Source organism: Cyprinus carpio, chromosome A5 (genome assembly GCF_018340385.1).
Source record: "Cyprinus carpio isolate SPL01 chromosome A5, ASM1834038v1, whole genome shotgun sequence".
Lineage (NCBI taxonomy): Eukaryota > Metazoa > Chordata > Actinopteri > Cypriniformes > Cyprinidae > Cyprinus > Cyprinus carpio.
In genome coordinates, this window is record NC_056576.1 from 2,015,001 (window position 1) to 2,029,236 (window position 14,236).

Consider the following 14,236-nt stretch of genomic DNA (forward strand, 5'->3'; position numbering starts at 1 on the left):
GCACAGACAGAAGAGAGCAGAGCCTGTTACCACGACAGACGGACGGAAGCATCAAAGACGGGTCTGATTTAAATGTGCTGCAGGAACACAAAACATGCAGAGAGAAGCTAAAGCTGAATGTTAACAGGACGGTGTGAGAAGAGCTTGTGTAGGTCACAGATCACGTCCTTGTGGGGCTGCTGTGGCCTAATGGTTAGAGAATTGGACTTGTAACCTGAAGGTCGCAGGTTTGAGTCTCGGTGCTGGCAGGAGTTGTAGGTGGGAGGGAGTGAATGAACAGCGCTCTCTTCCTCCCTCAGTACCCATGGCTGAAGTGCCCTTGAGCAAGGAACTGAACCCCCAGTTGCTCCCCGGGCGCTGGATATAGCTGCCCACTGCTCCGGGTGTGTGTTCACGGTGTGATCCGGATGATCGAGAACAACTCTGCACAGGATCAACATCTATATCTTCTGCCTTTCAATCTACATTACAAGTGCAACTGATTCGACATGAATGTTTATCGAATCAGATATCGACGCTGGGTTTTGCTGCACGTCACATTTTATCTGTAATTGGATCTGATGCTAGAATAACGATCTAATTCCAAAAATATTTTTCATCTACAATTCACAGACTTTGAATATCATTTTTGTTAAATTACCTAAATAATTCTAAGTACTTTTTTCAATAATTACAAATAAATAGTCCAAACAACTGTTTAGGTTTTGTCCAGTCCTTCAGACGTAACTCACCGTGTTTACATTCATTTCACATCATAAATGCATTTAGATACAAGTGCATTTAAACAAGTCAAACGTAAGCTCTGAAAACTTCACAATCTTCTCAGAATCAGTGAAGACATTACGTTTTTTCTCCTACCCCTGGTTTGTACGACTCCTTTCTGCTTTGACTTCTTGAGGAATTATTGTTAGGATTTTTATACTTCCCATAACACCCGATGTACTTGCTACATCATTAGAAGAATGGCATCTACGCTAATATTAGTCTGTTTCTCTCTTATTCCGAGGTCACCGTAGCCACCAGATCCAGTATGTATCCAGCCCAGATGGTGGATCAGCACCTAGAAAGGACCTCTACAGCCCTGAAAGACAGCGGAGACCAGGACTAGAGCCCCAGAGACAGATCCCCTGTAAAGATCTTGTCTCAGACGACCACCGGGACAAGACCACAGGAAACAGATGATTCTTCTGCACAATCTGACTTTGCTGCAGCCTGGAATTGAACTGCTGGTTTCGTCTGGTCAGAGGAGAACTGAGACTGACGACTGAGCCTGGTTTCTCCCAAGGTTTTTTCTCCATTCTGTCACTGATGGAGTTTTGGTTCCTCTGGCTTGCTTAGTTGGGGACACTTCTTTTCCAGCGATATCGTTGACTTGATTGCACTGTTATGTGGGGTTGTTTTGGTGTGTTTTTATTTGTTTTTTTGCTGTTTACTTTGTTGCTATTATGAGGTTAATAGGTTAATTGGATCCACCTGAAGGGAGTCCCTTTAAATCTAGGACACATTCTGTCTCTCTCGTTTTGCAGCCAGCACTGCAGTAGCAGTGTCTCTGCTTCTCCAGTCCTTTTTTTTCCCCTTTTGTTATTAAAATAAACTTATTTTGATTGGCGTACTTTTGTTTTGTGTCCTTTATGTTGCATCCCTAGAGCCAGGGTTGTAACATAATGGGGGCTCGTCCGGGATGGTTTGTAAAAAGCATTTGTTTCTTTTGATATTTTGGGGACTGGTTTTGTTTATTCCTTTTGGTTGAGAGCATTTGGTGAGTATGGTTGTTTGAGTATTTTTGAATAAAGTGTGCATGAGTTTTCCCGGTTAGGTAGGGTGAGAGTTTCCAGCTGGATTGATAATTCAGTCCTTCCATCGGTTCACTCTTTTGTTATTTTTCCTTTTTTATTTTCGAGGTTATTCTGGGTGTAGACTTGTTCTCTGTTGGGGGTAAGCATTTCAGAACTGTGACCAGTGATTAATTGGTTCACAGTGCTGAGTTTCTGCTTAGGATTTAGAAGTGTTAGGCAGGAATCCGGGTGTATCTCATGTGTTTTGTTATGTTTTGGGCTCAGCAACCATGCTCACTTTGTAGTGGACGAGGGATGTGTAAGTTAGGTGAGTTAAGCATTTTGAGGCACTTTTGTGTTTAGTTGGTCCATGATCCTAACTTTAGAGTGTTAGCAGTGTTTGTGAGAAGTTCCTTTGTGGACTTTAGTGTAGACTAATGCCCAGTATATCGCCTTTAGATATTTGTGATTGCTTGGGGTAAGTAATCTTCTGTGTTTGGGTTAGTTCTACTGTTGTTGAAAGCTTTAAAAGCTTTGTTTGAGTATTTTTGCTGCTATTTGTTACTTTTGTAGCTGTGTGCTATTGGACCTGTCATGTTGGTTGAACTTCTGTGTAGGAAGTAGTTACTACGTAAGGGTAGTTAGTGTTGAGTTAGTAATGGCTTCTTTAGAAGACTTGAGGTTTTTACAAAGGATCAACTTTTGCAGTTGTCTTCTCATTATGATATTCCCATCACAAGTAGTGAGAAGCGACTGAAGGATAGTGTGAAGGAAATCATTAGAAGTGTTTTGATTGACAATGGTGTTTTAAAAGTTAAGCGGGTTTCCCCACAATCCATGACCGCTCCTTTGTCTGAAGCTGCAATTGAGCTTAGGCTCAGAGAGCTAGCTTTTCAGGAGAAACAGCTAGATGTTAATATAAAAATAAGAGAGAAGGAAATGCATCTTGCACATGAACTGTCTCTTAAAGAGTTGGAATTAAAAGCTGCTGCTTTAACTCAAAGAGGTGATACCTCTCCGTTTGATGTTGGTAGACATATTAAGTTAGTACCTCCTTTTTCTGAGAAAGATGTTGAGAGATATTTCTTCTCATTTTGAACGGGTGGCAACCACGTCAAAGTGGCCTAGAACTATGTGGACTTTGCTTTTACAAAGATATCTTGGTGGGAAGAGCTCAGGAAGCTTATTCCGCTCTAAGTCTTGAGAAGAGTGCTAATTATGATGAGGTTAAAACCGCTATTTTGAAGGCATATGAGCTGGTACCTGAAGCTTACCGCCAGCGCTTTCGAAGTTGTACAAAGTATGCTCATGATACTTATGTTGAGTTTGCAAAACAGAAGGAGAATCTGTTTGATCGGTGGTGTACATCTCAGAAGGTGGAATGTAAGGAACATCTTAGACAACTCATTTTGCTTGAGGAATTTAAAAACTGTCTGCCTGAGGTTGTTTCTGTTTATTTGAATGAGCAGAAGGCAGTGACTCTAGAACAAGCTGCAATCTTAGCAGATGAGTTTATCTTGACCCATAAGGTAATGTTTGGTGACAAACACTCTGAGGCGATGGAGCCTGTTTTTTGCAGGGATATGATCTTACAGTCTGCCACATCCGCTGGGAAGGATAACGTTTTGTCGGATGCTCTGTCAAGGTCGTAAGTGCTGGTGTTTGTCCATCGTTTATGTACTTGTTGACTTTGCCATAGGTTATTCTATAGCAATGTTTTAAGGGTGGGAGTGTTATGTGGGAGTGTTTTAATCTGTGTTTCATTGCAGTTTCCCTGGTCACTCTCCTGCAATTAACAGGTTAATTGGATCCACCTGAAGGGAGTCACTTTAAATCTAGGACACATGCTCTTGCTCTGTCTCTCTCGTTTTGCAGCCAGCACTGCAGTAGCAGTGTTTCTGCTTCTCCAGTCCTTTTTTTTCCCCTTTTGTTATTAAAATAAACTTATTTTGATTGGCGTACTTTTGTTTTGTGTCCTTTATGTTGCATCCCTAGAGCCAGGGTTGTAACAGCACAGATACTATTTAAACTGAACTGAGCTGGATGATGACATCACTGAATTCAATGATGAACTGCTTTAACTGAAAAATGAGGGTTTACTATTGTTCTTTTGCATTATTGACACTATTTCCCTATTTAATACTGTACAGTTGCTTTGACACAATCTGTATTGTTAAACGCACTGTATAAATAAAGGTGACTTGACTGGACTATTGTGTTGGTAGAGTGAAAATGATCTGTATCCGGTCAGATGGTGTGTGTGGATATGGGTTTGTCTTTCTGAACTGCAGGGATGAGCTGTGATCTCGTGCTCATGGCCTCCTCACATTCAGATCAACAGCAGGACTATTGTATTTCTACTGATGTGCTGAACGGTTGGACTCACATCATCTTCTGCTTTGGATCCATGTTCCTGAAGAGACTTCTGCAGCTCCTCCACCTGAGACTGACCCTCCAGCAGCCTCTGATTCACCAGCCTAACACACACACACACACACACGGGTTCAGGTCATCTACATGTGGACCTCCATGCTCTAGTCTGTATCAGCACAATGAACCCACATGAATGAATGATGTCTGAAATGACTGTCAAAGAGATACTGAGACGTGCAGAAAAATCATCTGTTTATATTAGTGTGTGTGTGTGTGTGTGTGTGTGTGTGTGTGTGTGTGTGAGACCTGTTCTCCGTCTCCAGCTCGTTCTTCCTGCTGTTGGCGTCCTCCAGTAAACTCTGCAGCAGAGCGATCTGTTCGTTATCTGATCCCTCCTGAGCCAATTTCAGCATCTTGTTCTCATGCTGCAGGCGAATCAAACGCTCTCTGAGACACAACATGACAAGACAACACTAGTCAGGACAAGAACAGGAGCTCACTAGACCATGATAACCTCAGCAGTCAGACTTCTAACAAATTTAGCTCCATCAGCAGAGAAAAGCTCAAGCTCTTTCTGGATCCCTGAACTGAATTATAACGCTGGTGTTTGTGGGGCAGCGTGACCAGAGTAACAAAGCTATAAAACAGAGCACAGATCCGGTCTGAGCTGCTTGAGCCTTTCACAGACGTCACAGAGATCTGAGTGTGTGTGTGTGTGTGTGTGTGTGTGTGTGTGTGTGTTTAGTGTTCATGTGGCTTTATGTTACTGAATTTCTCCTACCGAAACTCTGGTGTGACGATCTCTGCAGACAGCAGATCAGACGGCTCGTTACTGCCGAGCGGCACCAGACCTGATGAAACACTTCTGATCAGCACATATCAACCCATCATATACATAAACAAACATAATGAATTAAAAACAAACATGCTGTAAAAAGGAGTCACTGTACGGAGTTTAAAGCAGTCACCTGATGTCAGCTGAGACTCTTGAGCTTTAACACACCTCAGCTCCTCAATCGTCTCCTTCAGAGAGTCTCGCTCCGTCCTCAAGCGCTACACACACACACACACACACACAGGTTCATGCCATCAGCTTCATCCTTATAACACTCTTTGTACGGTGTGTATGTGTGCGTGCTTGTGCGAGTGTGTATGTGTGCGTGCTTGTGCGTATGTGTGCGTGCTTGTGCGAGTGTGTATGTGTGCGTGCTTGTGCGAGTGTGTGTATGTGTGCGTGCTTGTGCGAGTGTGTATGTGTGCGTGCTTGTGCGCGCTTGTGCGAGTGTGTGTATGTGTGCGTGCTTGTGCGAGTGTGTGTATGTGTGCGTGCTTGTGCGAGTGTGTGCATATGTGCGTGCGTGTGCGCGCTTATGCGATGGTGTGTATGTGTGCGCGCTTGTGCGAGTGTGTATGTGTGCGTGCTTGTGCGCGCTTGTGCGAGTGTGTGTATGTGTGCGTGCTTGTGCGAGTGTGTGTATGTGTGCGTGCTTGTGCGAGTGTATGCATATGTGCGTGCGTGTGCGCGCTTATGCGATGGTGTGTATGTGTGCGTGCTTGTGCGAGTGTGTATGTGTGCGTGCTTGTGCGCGCTTGTGCGAGTGTGTATGTGTGCGTGCGTGTGCGCGCTTATGCGATGGTGTGAATGTGTGCGTGCTTGTGCGAGTGTGTGCATGTGCGCGCTTGTGCGAGTGTATGTGTGCACGCTTGTGCGAGTGTGTATGTGTGCGTGCTTGTGCGAGTGTGTGTATGTGCGTGCTTGTGCGAGTGTGTATGTGTGCGTGCTTGTGCGAGTGTGTGTATGTGTGCGTGCTTGTGCGAGTGTGTGCGCGCTTGCGCGAGTGTGTGCATATGTGCGCGCTTGCGCGATGGTGTGAATGTGTGCGTGCTTGTGCGAGTGTGTGCGCGCTTGTGCGAGTGTGTGTATGTGCGCGCTTGCGCGATGGTGTGAATGTGTGCGTGCTTGTGCGAGTGTGTGCATGTGCGCGCTTGTGCGAGTGTGTGTATGTGTGCGCGCTTGTGCGAGTGTGTGTATGTGTGAGTGCTTGTGAGAGTGTGTGTGTGTGCGCGCTTGTTTAAGTGTGTATGTGCGTGCAAGCAGCTGCTGCTTAGATCCGCTCATTCAGATCTCAACATGACTGCAGCTCCCTCCTGATTCACAAAACACCGCCGTAATAAGCAAATCAGGCTGCTTTCTTACATCTTTCTCCTTCTGAAGAGAGTCGACTTTCTCCTTGACTCGTTTATACTCAAACTCCATCTTGTCGGCTTTCTTGGACTCCTCCGAGAGCTTGTTCTGAAGCTCCACCACCTGAAAACACAAGACAGACGAGTCAGAGTCATTCAGCAGGTGTGAAAGCTGCAGCAGCACGTGCTCAGAGTGATCACATGACACCTCAGGACCGACCAATCACGGCACGAGGGTTTAACGGCAGAGGCCTGAATGCAGCTCAGTGAGCTTCAGCGTTTGTCTCTGAGGAACCGGTTATGAGCGGCTGTCGTGTGCCCGTTCTGTCAGCTGTTTTCATTTAGTCCGGTGTTAAATGTCTTTCTGTTCTAGTCAGCCTGTCCAGTTTTTTGTTTTAGCTGACAAAGTCTGGGAATTTTAGTCTAGTTTTAGCCAATTAAAACACACTTTAGTCATGCCTCATAATGGTTAAACTGAAAAATCACAATCATTTTGCTCAAAATTATAAGCATAAAAAGAGAATTTCAACTCATACACATGCTTTACTTGACTTCCTGACTTAATATATTATCATAAATATAAACACACTCTCTACATTATGAAAGCTGGTAAAACTCAAAATTCTATTCATGTCTTTCTATTAAAACTACAACAAAAAGCCAAATATTGTGGTGTGTAAGTGCATTTATTCAGTGGTGGTCTAGATTTCCTAGAGTTTTAAACGACATTTTAATCTTTTTTTGTCAACAATATTGCGTATATCAGTCACAGTTTGTGACTAATGATGTCTCTGTCTCATCAGCGCTCCTTCTGCACAGCAGCTGGCACCTGTCTCTTGTAGGTCTCCAGCTGTCCTCGAGCAGCGTTGGCCTTGCGCAGATCTTCCTCCAGCGTCACCGTGTTCTGCATGTAGCTGGTGTTCTTTTCCTCCAGCAGCTTCACCTGCCGCCTCAGATCACCCAGATCCTCCAGCTTCTTCTTATACGCCTCCACCTGCGCCTCCAGCTTCGACACCTTATCAGACGAGTGCCTGACACACACACACACACACACACACACACACACACACACACACACACACACACACACGTGTTCATAACTCACACCCAGCGCTGGTTCTCTGTGAGCTCAGGTCTGTCTCTCACCTCAGCACGTCCATCTCGTCTTTGAGCGACTGCGCCTCCTCGGCCAGAGAGGTCAGCTCCTCATTCTGACCTCTGACCTCCATCAGCTCCTTCTCCAGCTCCTCGCAGCGGATGCGGTAATCGTCTTTAGCCGCCTCCAATCTGACACACACACACAAGAACGTGCCGTCAGTCACACACTTGACCATGTCATATAGGCATAATACATCTCTCAAATATTTTCACATCAATATTTCAGAACATCACATATTTCATTGAAACTAAATGAATATATTAGACACTGGGACCAAAAATATGTCTCAATTTAAAAACAAATAAAAAATGTCATTACTGCAACACAGCCAGATGATTCTTAAATTGGTACAATCACAACATATAGATATTGTACAACACACTTTAATTGTTTTTGCTTATCGTTTTGTTTTGCATTACAATGAGAATGATTGATGAATTGTCTCTCTTTGCTCATGTCTTACATAATACATTATTTTCTTATAGTTTACTTTGAAACATAATTAAATACTCCTGTATGGTTTGATTTAATGGTGTAAAAAAATAAAACTTTCAAAGTTAAAATATTAACTTTAGTCCACTTTACATTCACACTGGAATCCAAAAGTGATATGTGATGTGATGTGGATCATTCCAGATACTTTGCTTTAATAGTCAGTGACAGTGAGAAAACAGAAAATCTGTATTAAAACAAAAGATCAGTGGGCCAGGACCAGTCTCTCAAGTGACCTCATGACCACAGACGTGAGAGCGACAGGTCTGTAGTTGTTAAGTCCAGTGATTTTGGTCTTTCTGGGAACCGGAATGATGGTGGAGTGTTTGAAGCAGCAGGGAACTTCACACAGCTCCAATGATCTGTTGAAGATCTGTGTGAAGATGGGGACCAGTTGGTCAGCACAGACTTTTAAACAGGTAGGTGAAACACCATCTGGGCCTGAAGCTTTTCTAGCTTTCTGCTTCCTGAAGACCCGGCTCACGTCCTCTACACAGACCTTAAGCACAGGTTGAATGGTGGGGGAGGGAGGGGGGTTGCAGGGGTGGTAAGTGAATGTGTGAAATGCAGATCAGAGCGGATGGGGGGTGGTAGATTATCCTTTCAAATCTGCAGTAAAACACATTCAGATCATCAACCAGTTGTTGATTCTCCGCAGACTGTGGGGGTGGTGTCTTGTACATGGTGATGTTCCTCAGACCAGTTCACACTGATTCCGGATCGTTTGCTGACAGCTCTTTTTTAGCCACTCTGCGGTTCAGAAGCAGCAGCGAGAGCGCGTTACACATCGTTACACAACGCAAAAACACATTAAAATAATGCGTGAGCACGAATCTGTTCGCTCGCACGCAGATTTCCTTTGCTTTGTCACAAAACCAGACAGGCGTGCTCAGATAAACACTGCTCTCATCCGGAGAGAGTGCGCGCAATTAAAACATGTCTCCTCTCTCTCACTCACTCACTCACTCACTCACAACTCTCTCTATGCTCATGCACTAGATATTCATTCTTTTCGCACCTTTCGATTTCTAGCCTTTTCTGTTCACATCTTTTACCGCGTGCAGTGTGAAGCTCTGATTCATTAACATGGGCTCGGAAAAAATACGCATCACAGACAGAGTGTGTGAACCTGGAGTTAGGCATATTCGCAGTCTGTTTTGTTCTCGCGCTCCACTTAGGTGCGCTGCATTCTGATTGGATCGGAAAGCATACTGTGAGAGGTCGGGACCGCGGAAAATCGTGCTATAAAGCGATTTAGAAATCGTGCACGCTCAAATCGTGATTTTATTACGATTTCGATTAATCGCACAGCCCTAGTTTGCTGCGCACACTTCTTATCAGAAAAGGTTCAGTAAAGTATTGTCTTTTGTTGTTATGGACGAGTCTACAGATTTCTTGCCATATGTTTCTTGCATCTCACGATTATGTTGTGTATGAAAAAATGTCTGTGAGCATGTGTGTAAAACAACAAACTGAAGATTTATATATAATCATTTGTAATTGTATATACATTGTTGTGATTAATTGACTGGAACAATAATGTAGCTGTAAAAATAGTTGCCTGCTGAAATTTAAATGTATATACATCATCATCATGACTAGATAGACACGGTGAGTTTGTCTTCACTATACACGTTAGATGTGATCCACCTCACAGTAACAATTCTGTCAGATCATCCATCCTTTGAGTGAGTGTGTAACGTTACAGGTCGGCCGATCTGGTTTCGTGTTTCCATGTTGTTATTGCTCAGCAGTGGCATGGACGTGATGTCCTCTGGGGGTTTGACAGAAGGAGAGGGACGGTGGGCAGTCCTCGGGGGGTGACAGAAGGAGAGAGGGACAGTGGGGGGTGCTCGGGTGGTGACTGAAGGAGAGAGGGACGGGGGGCGGTGCTCGGTGGTGACTGAAGGAGAGAGGGACGGTGGGCGGTGCTCGGGTGGTGACAGAAGGAGAGAGGGACGGTGGGCGGTGCTTGGGTGGTGACTGAAGGAGAGAGGGACGGTGGGCAATGCTCGGGTGGTGACTGAAGGAGAGAGGGACGCTGAGCGGTGCTCGGGTGGTGACTGAAGGAGAGAGGGACGGTGGGCGGTGCTCGGGTGGTGACTGAAGGAGAGAGGGACGGTGGGCGGTGCTCGGGTGGTGACAGAAGGAGAGAGGGACGGTGGGCGGTGCTCGGGTGGTGACTGAAGGAGAGAGGGACGGTGAGCGGGGCTCGGGTGGTGACTGAAGGAGAGAGGGACGGTGGGGCGGTGCTCGGGTGGTGACTGAAGGAGAGAGGGACGGTGGGCGGTGCTCGGGTGGTGACTGAAGGAGAGAGTGACGGTGAGCGGTGCTCGGGTGGTGACTGAAGGAGAGAGGGACGGTGGGCGGTGCTCGGGTGGTGACTGAAGGAGAGAGGGACGGTGGGCGGTGCTCGGGTGGTGACAGAAGGAGAGAGGGACGGTGGGCGGTGCTCGGGTGGTGACTGAAGGAGAGAGGGACGGTGGGCGGTGCTCGGGTGGTGACTGAAGGAGAGAGGGACGGTGGGCGGTGCTCGGGTGGTGACAGAAGGAGAGAGGGATGGTGCTCGGGTGGTGACTGAAGGAGAGGGGGACGGTGCTCGGTGGTGACTGAAGGAGAGAGGGACGGTGGGCGGTGCTCGGGTGGTGACTGAAGGAGAGAGGGATGGTGGGCGGTGCTCGGGTGGTGACTGAAGGAGAGAGGGACGGTGGGCGGTGCTCGGGTGGTGACAGAAGGAGAGAGGGACGGTGCTCGGGTGGTGACTGAAGGAGAGGGGGACGGTGCTCGGGTGGTGACAGAAGGAGAGAGGGACGGTGAGCGGTGCTCGGGTGGTGACTGAAGGAGAGAGGGACGGTGGGCGGTGCTCGGGTGGTGACTGAAGGAGAGAGGGACGGTGGGCGGTGCTCGGGTGGTGACTGAAGGAGAGAGGGACGGTTGGCGGTGCTCGGGTGGCGACTGAAGGAGAGAGGGACGGTGGGCGGTGCTCGGGTGGTGACTGAAGGAGAGAGGGACGGTGGTGGGCGGTGCTCGGGTGGTGACAGAAGGAGAGAGGGACGGTGCTCGGGTGGTGACTGAAGGAGAGAGGGACGGTGCTCGGGTGGTGACTGAAGGAGAGAGGGGACGGAGGGGCGGTGCTCGGGTGGTGACTGAAGGAGAGAGGGACGGTGGGCGGTGCTCGGGTGGTGACTGAAGGAGAAAGGGACGGTGGGCGGTGCTCGGGTGGTGACAGAAGGAGAGAGGGACGGTGGTGGGCGGTGCTCGGGTGGCGACTGAAGGAGAGAGGGACGGTGGGCGGTGCTCGGGTGGCGACTGAAGGAGAGAGGGACAGTGGGGGGTGCTCGGGTGGTGACTGAAGGAGAGAGGGACGGTGGGCGGTGCTCGGGGTGGTGACAGAAGGAGAGAGGGATGGTGCTCGGGTGGTGACTGAAGGAGAGAGGGACGGTGGGTGGGTGCTCGGGTGGTGACTGAAGGAGAGAGGGACGGTGGGCGGTGCTCGGGTGGTGACTGAAGGAGAGAGGGACGGTGGGCGGTGCTCGGGTGGTGACAGAAGGAGAGAGGGACGGTGCTCGGGTGGTGACTGAAGGAGAGAGGGACGGTGGGCGGTGCTCGGGTGGTGACTGAAGGAGAGAGGGACGGTGGGCGGTGCTCGGGTGGTGACTGAAGGAGAGAGGGACGGTGCTCGTGTGGTGACTGAAGGAGAGAGGGACGGTGGGCGGTGCTCGGGTGGTGACTGAAGGAGAGAGGGACGGTGGGCGGTGCTCGGGTGGTGACAGAAGGAGAGAGGGACGGTGCTCGGGTGGTGACTGAAGGAGAGGGGGACGGTGCTCGGGTGTGGTGACAGAAGGAGAGAGGGACGGTGAGCGGTGCTCGGGTGGTGACTGAAGGAGAGAGGGACGGTGGGCGGTGCTCGGGTGGTGACTGAACGAGAGAGGGACGGTGGGCGGTGCTCGGGGTGGTGACAGAAGGAGAGAGGGACGGTGGGCGGTGCTCGGGTGGTGACTGAAGGAGAGAGGGACGGTGGGGCGGTGCTCGGGTGGTGACTGAACTGAAGAGAGAGGGACGGTGGCCGGTGCTCGGGTGGTGACCGAAGGAGAGAGGGACGGTGGGCGGTGCTCGGGTGGTGACTGAAGGAGAGAGGGACGGTGGGCGGTGCCCGGGTGGTGACTTAAGGAGAGAGTGACGGTGGGCGGTGCTCGGGTGGTGACAGAAGGAGAGAGGGACGGTGGGCGGTGCTCGGGTGGTGACTGAAGGAGAGAGGGGACGGTGGGCGGTGCTCGGGTGGTGACTGAAGGAGAGAGGGACGGTGGGCGGTGCCCGGGTGGTGACTGAAGGAGAGAGCTACGGTGGGCGGTCCTCGGGTGGTGACTTAAGGAGAGAGGGACGGTGGGCGGTGCCCGGGTGGTGACTGAAGGAGAGAGGGACGGTGGGCGGTGCCCGGGTGGTGACTGAAGGGAGAGAGGGGACGGTGGGCGGTGCTCGGGTGGTGACTGAAGGAGAGAGGGGGACGGTGGGGCGGTACTCGGGTGGTGACTGAAGGAGAGAGGGGACGGTGGGGCGGTGCTCGGGTGGTGACTGAAGGAGAGAGGGACGGTGGGCGGTGCCCGGGTGGTGACTGAAGGAGAGAGGGACGGTGGGCGGTGCCCGGGTGGTGACTGAAGGAGAGAGGGACGGTGGGCGGTGCTCGGGTGGTGACTGAAGGAGAGAGGGGACGGTGGGCGGTGCTCGGGTGGTGACTGAAGGAGAGAGGGACGGTGGGCGGTGCTCGGGGTGACTGAAGGAGAGGGGACGGTGGGCGGTGCTCGGGTGGCGACTGAAGGAGAGAGGGACGGTGGGGCGGTGCTCGGGTGGTGACTGAAGGAGAGAGGGACGGTGGGCGGTGCTCGGGGTGGTGACAGAAGGAGAGAGGGACGGTGCTCGGGTGGTGACTGAAGGAGAGAGGGACGGGGACGGGGGCGGTGCTCGGGTGGTGACTGAAGGAGAGAGGGACGGTGGGCGGGTGCTCGGGTGGTGACTGAAGGAGAGAGGGACGGTGGGCGGTGCTCGGGTGGTGACTGAAGGAGAGAGGGACGGTGCTCGTGTGGTGACTGAAGGAGAGAGGGACGGTGGGCGGTGCTCGGGTGGTGACTGAAGGAGAGAGGGACGGTGGGCGGTGCTCGGGTGGTGACAGAAGGAGAAGAGGGACGGTGCTCGGGTGATCGGGTGGTGACTGAAGGAGAGGGGGACGGTGCTCGGGTGGTGACAGAAGGAGAGAGGGACGGTGGCGGTGCTCGGGTGGTGACTGAAGGAGAGAGGGACGGTGGGCGGTGCTCGGGTGGTGACTGAACGAGAGAGGGACGGTGGGCGGTGCTCGGGTGGTGACAGAAGGAGAGAGGGACGGTGGGCGGTGCTCGGGGTGGGGACTGAAGGAGAGTGGGATGGTGGGCGGGTGCTCGGGTGGTGACTGAAGGAGAGAGGGACGGTGGGCGGTGCTCGGGTGGTGACTGAAGGAGAGAGGGACGGTGGGGCGGTGCTCGGGTGGTGACTGAAGGAGAGAGGGACGGTGGGCGGTGCCGGTGCCCGGGTGGTGACTGAAGGAGAGAGGGACGTGCTCGGGTGGTGACTGAACGAGAGAGGGACGGTGGGCGGTGCTCGGGTGGTGACTGAAGGAGAGAGGGACGGTGGGCGGTGCACCGGGTGGTGACTTAAGGAGAGAGTGACGGTGGGCGTTGCTCGGGTGGTGACTTAAGGAGAGAGAGGGACGGTGGGCGGTGCTCGGGTGGTGACTGAAGGAGAGAGGGACGGTGGGCGGTGCTCGGGTGGTGACTGAAGGGAGAGGGACGGTGGGCGGTGCCCGGTGGTGACTGAAGGAGAGAGGGACGGTGGGCGGTGCTCGGGTGGTGACTGAAGGAGAGAGGGGACGGTGGGCGGTGCTCGGGTGGTGACTGAAGGAGAGAGGGATGGTGGTGGGCGGTGCCCGGGTGGTGTGGTGACTGAAGGAGAGAGGGACGGTGGGCGGTGCTCGGGTGGTGACTGGAAGAGAGAGTGACGGTGGGCGGTGCTCGGGTGGTGACAGAAGGAGAGGGGGACGGTGGGCGGTGCTCGGGTGGTGACTGAAGGAGAGAGGGGGACGGTGCTCGGGTGGTGACAGAAGGAGAGAGGGACGGTGGGCGGTGCTCGGGTGGTGACTGAAGGAGAGAGGGACGGTGGGCGGTGCTCGGGTGGTGACTGAAGGAGAGAGTGACGGTGTGCGGTGCTCGGGTGGTGACAGAAGGAG

At 51.2% G+C, this 14,236-nt stretch overlaps 1 protein-coding gene across 1 annotated transcript in view; it reads right to left on the reverse strand.

Annotated features, from left to right (window-relative positions):
- LOC109066168 (protein Hook homolog 3-like) overlaps window positions 1-14,236 on the reverse strand; it is a 38,342-nt gene that overhangs the window by 4,133 nt on the left and 19,973 nt on the right. Inside the window, exons 10-16 of the mRNA XM_042757225.1 lie at window positions 7,479-7,619; window positions 7,162-7,363; window positions 6,346-6,456; window positions 5,117-5,201; window positions 4,930-4,999; window positions 4,455-4,595; window positions 4,162-4,252 (exon numbers count right to left, since the gene is read on the reverse strand). Of these exons, the coding sequence (XP_042613159.1) occupies window positions 4,162-4,252; window positions 4,455-4,595; window positions 4,930-4,999; window positions 5,117-5,201; window positions 6,346-6,456; window positions 7,162-7,363; window positions 7,479-7,619 (841 nt within the window). The remainder of the gene's footprint in view (window positions 1-4,161; window positions 4,253-4,454; window positions 4,596-4,929; window positions 5,000-5,116; window positions 5,202-6,345; window positions 6,457-7,161; window positions 7,364-7,478; window positions 7,620-14,236) is intronic.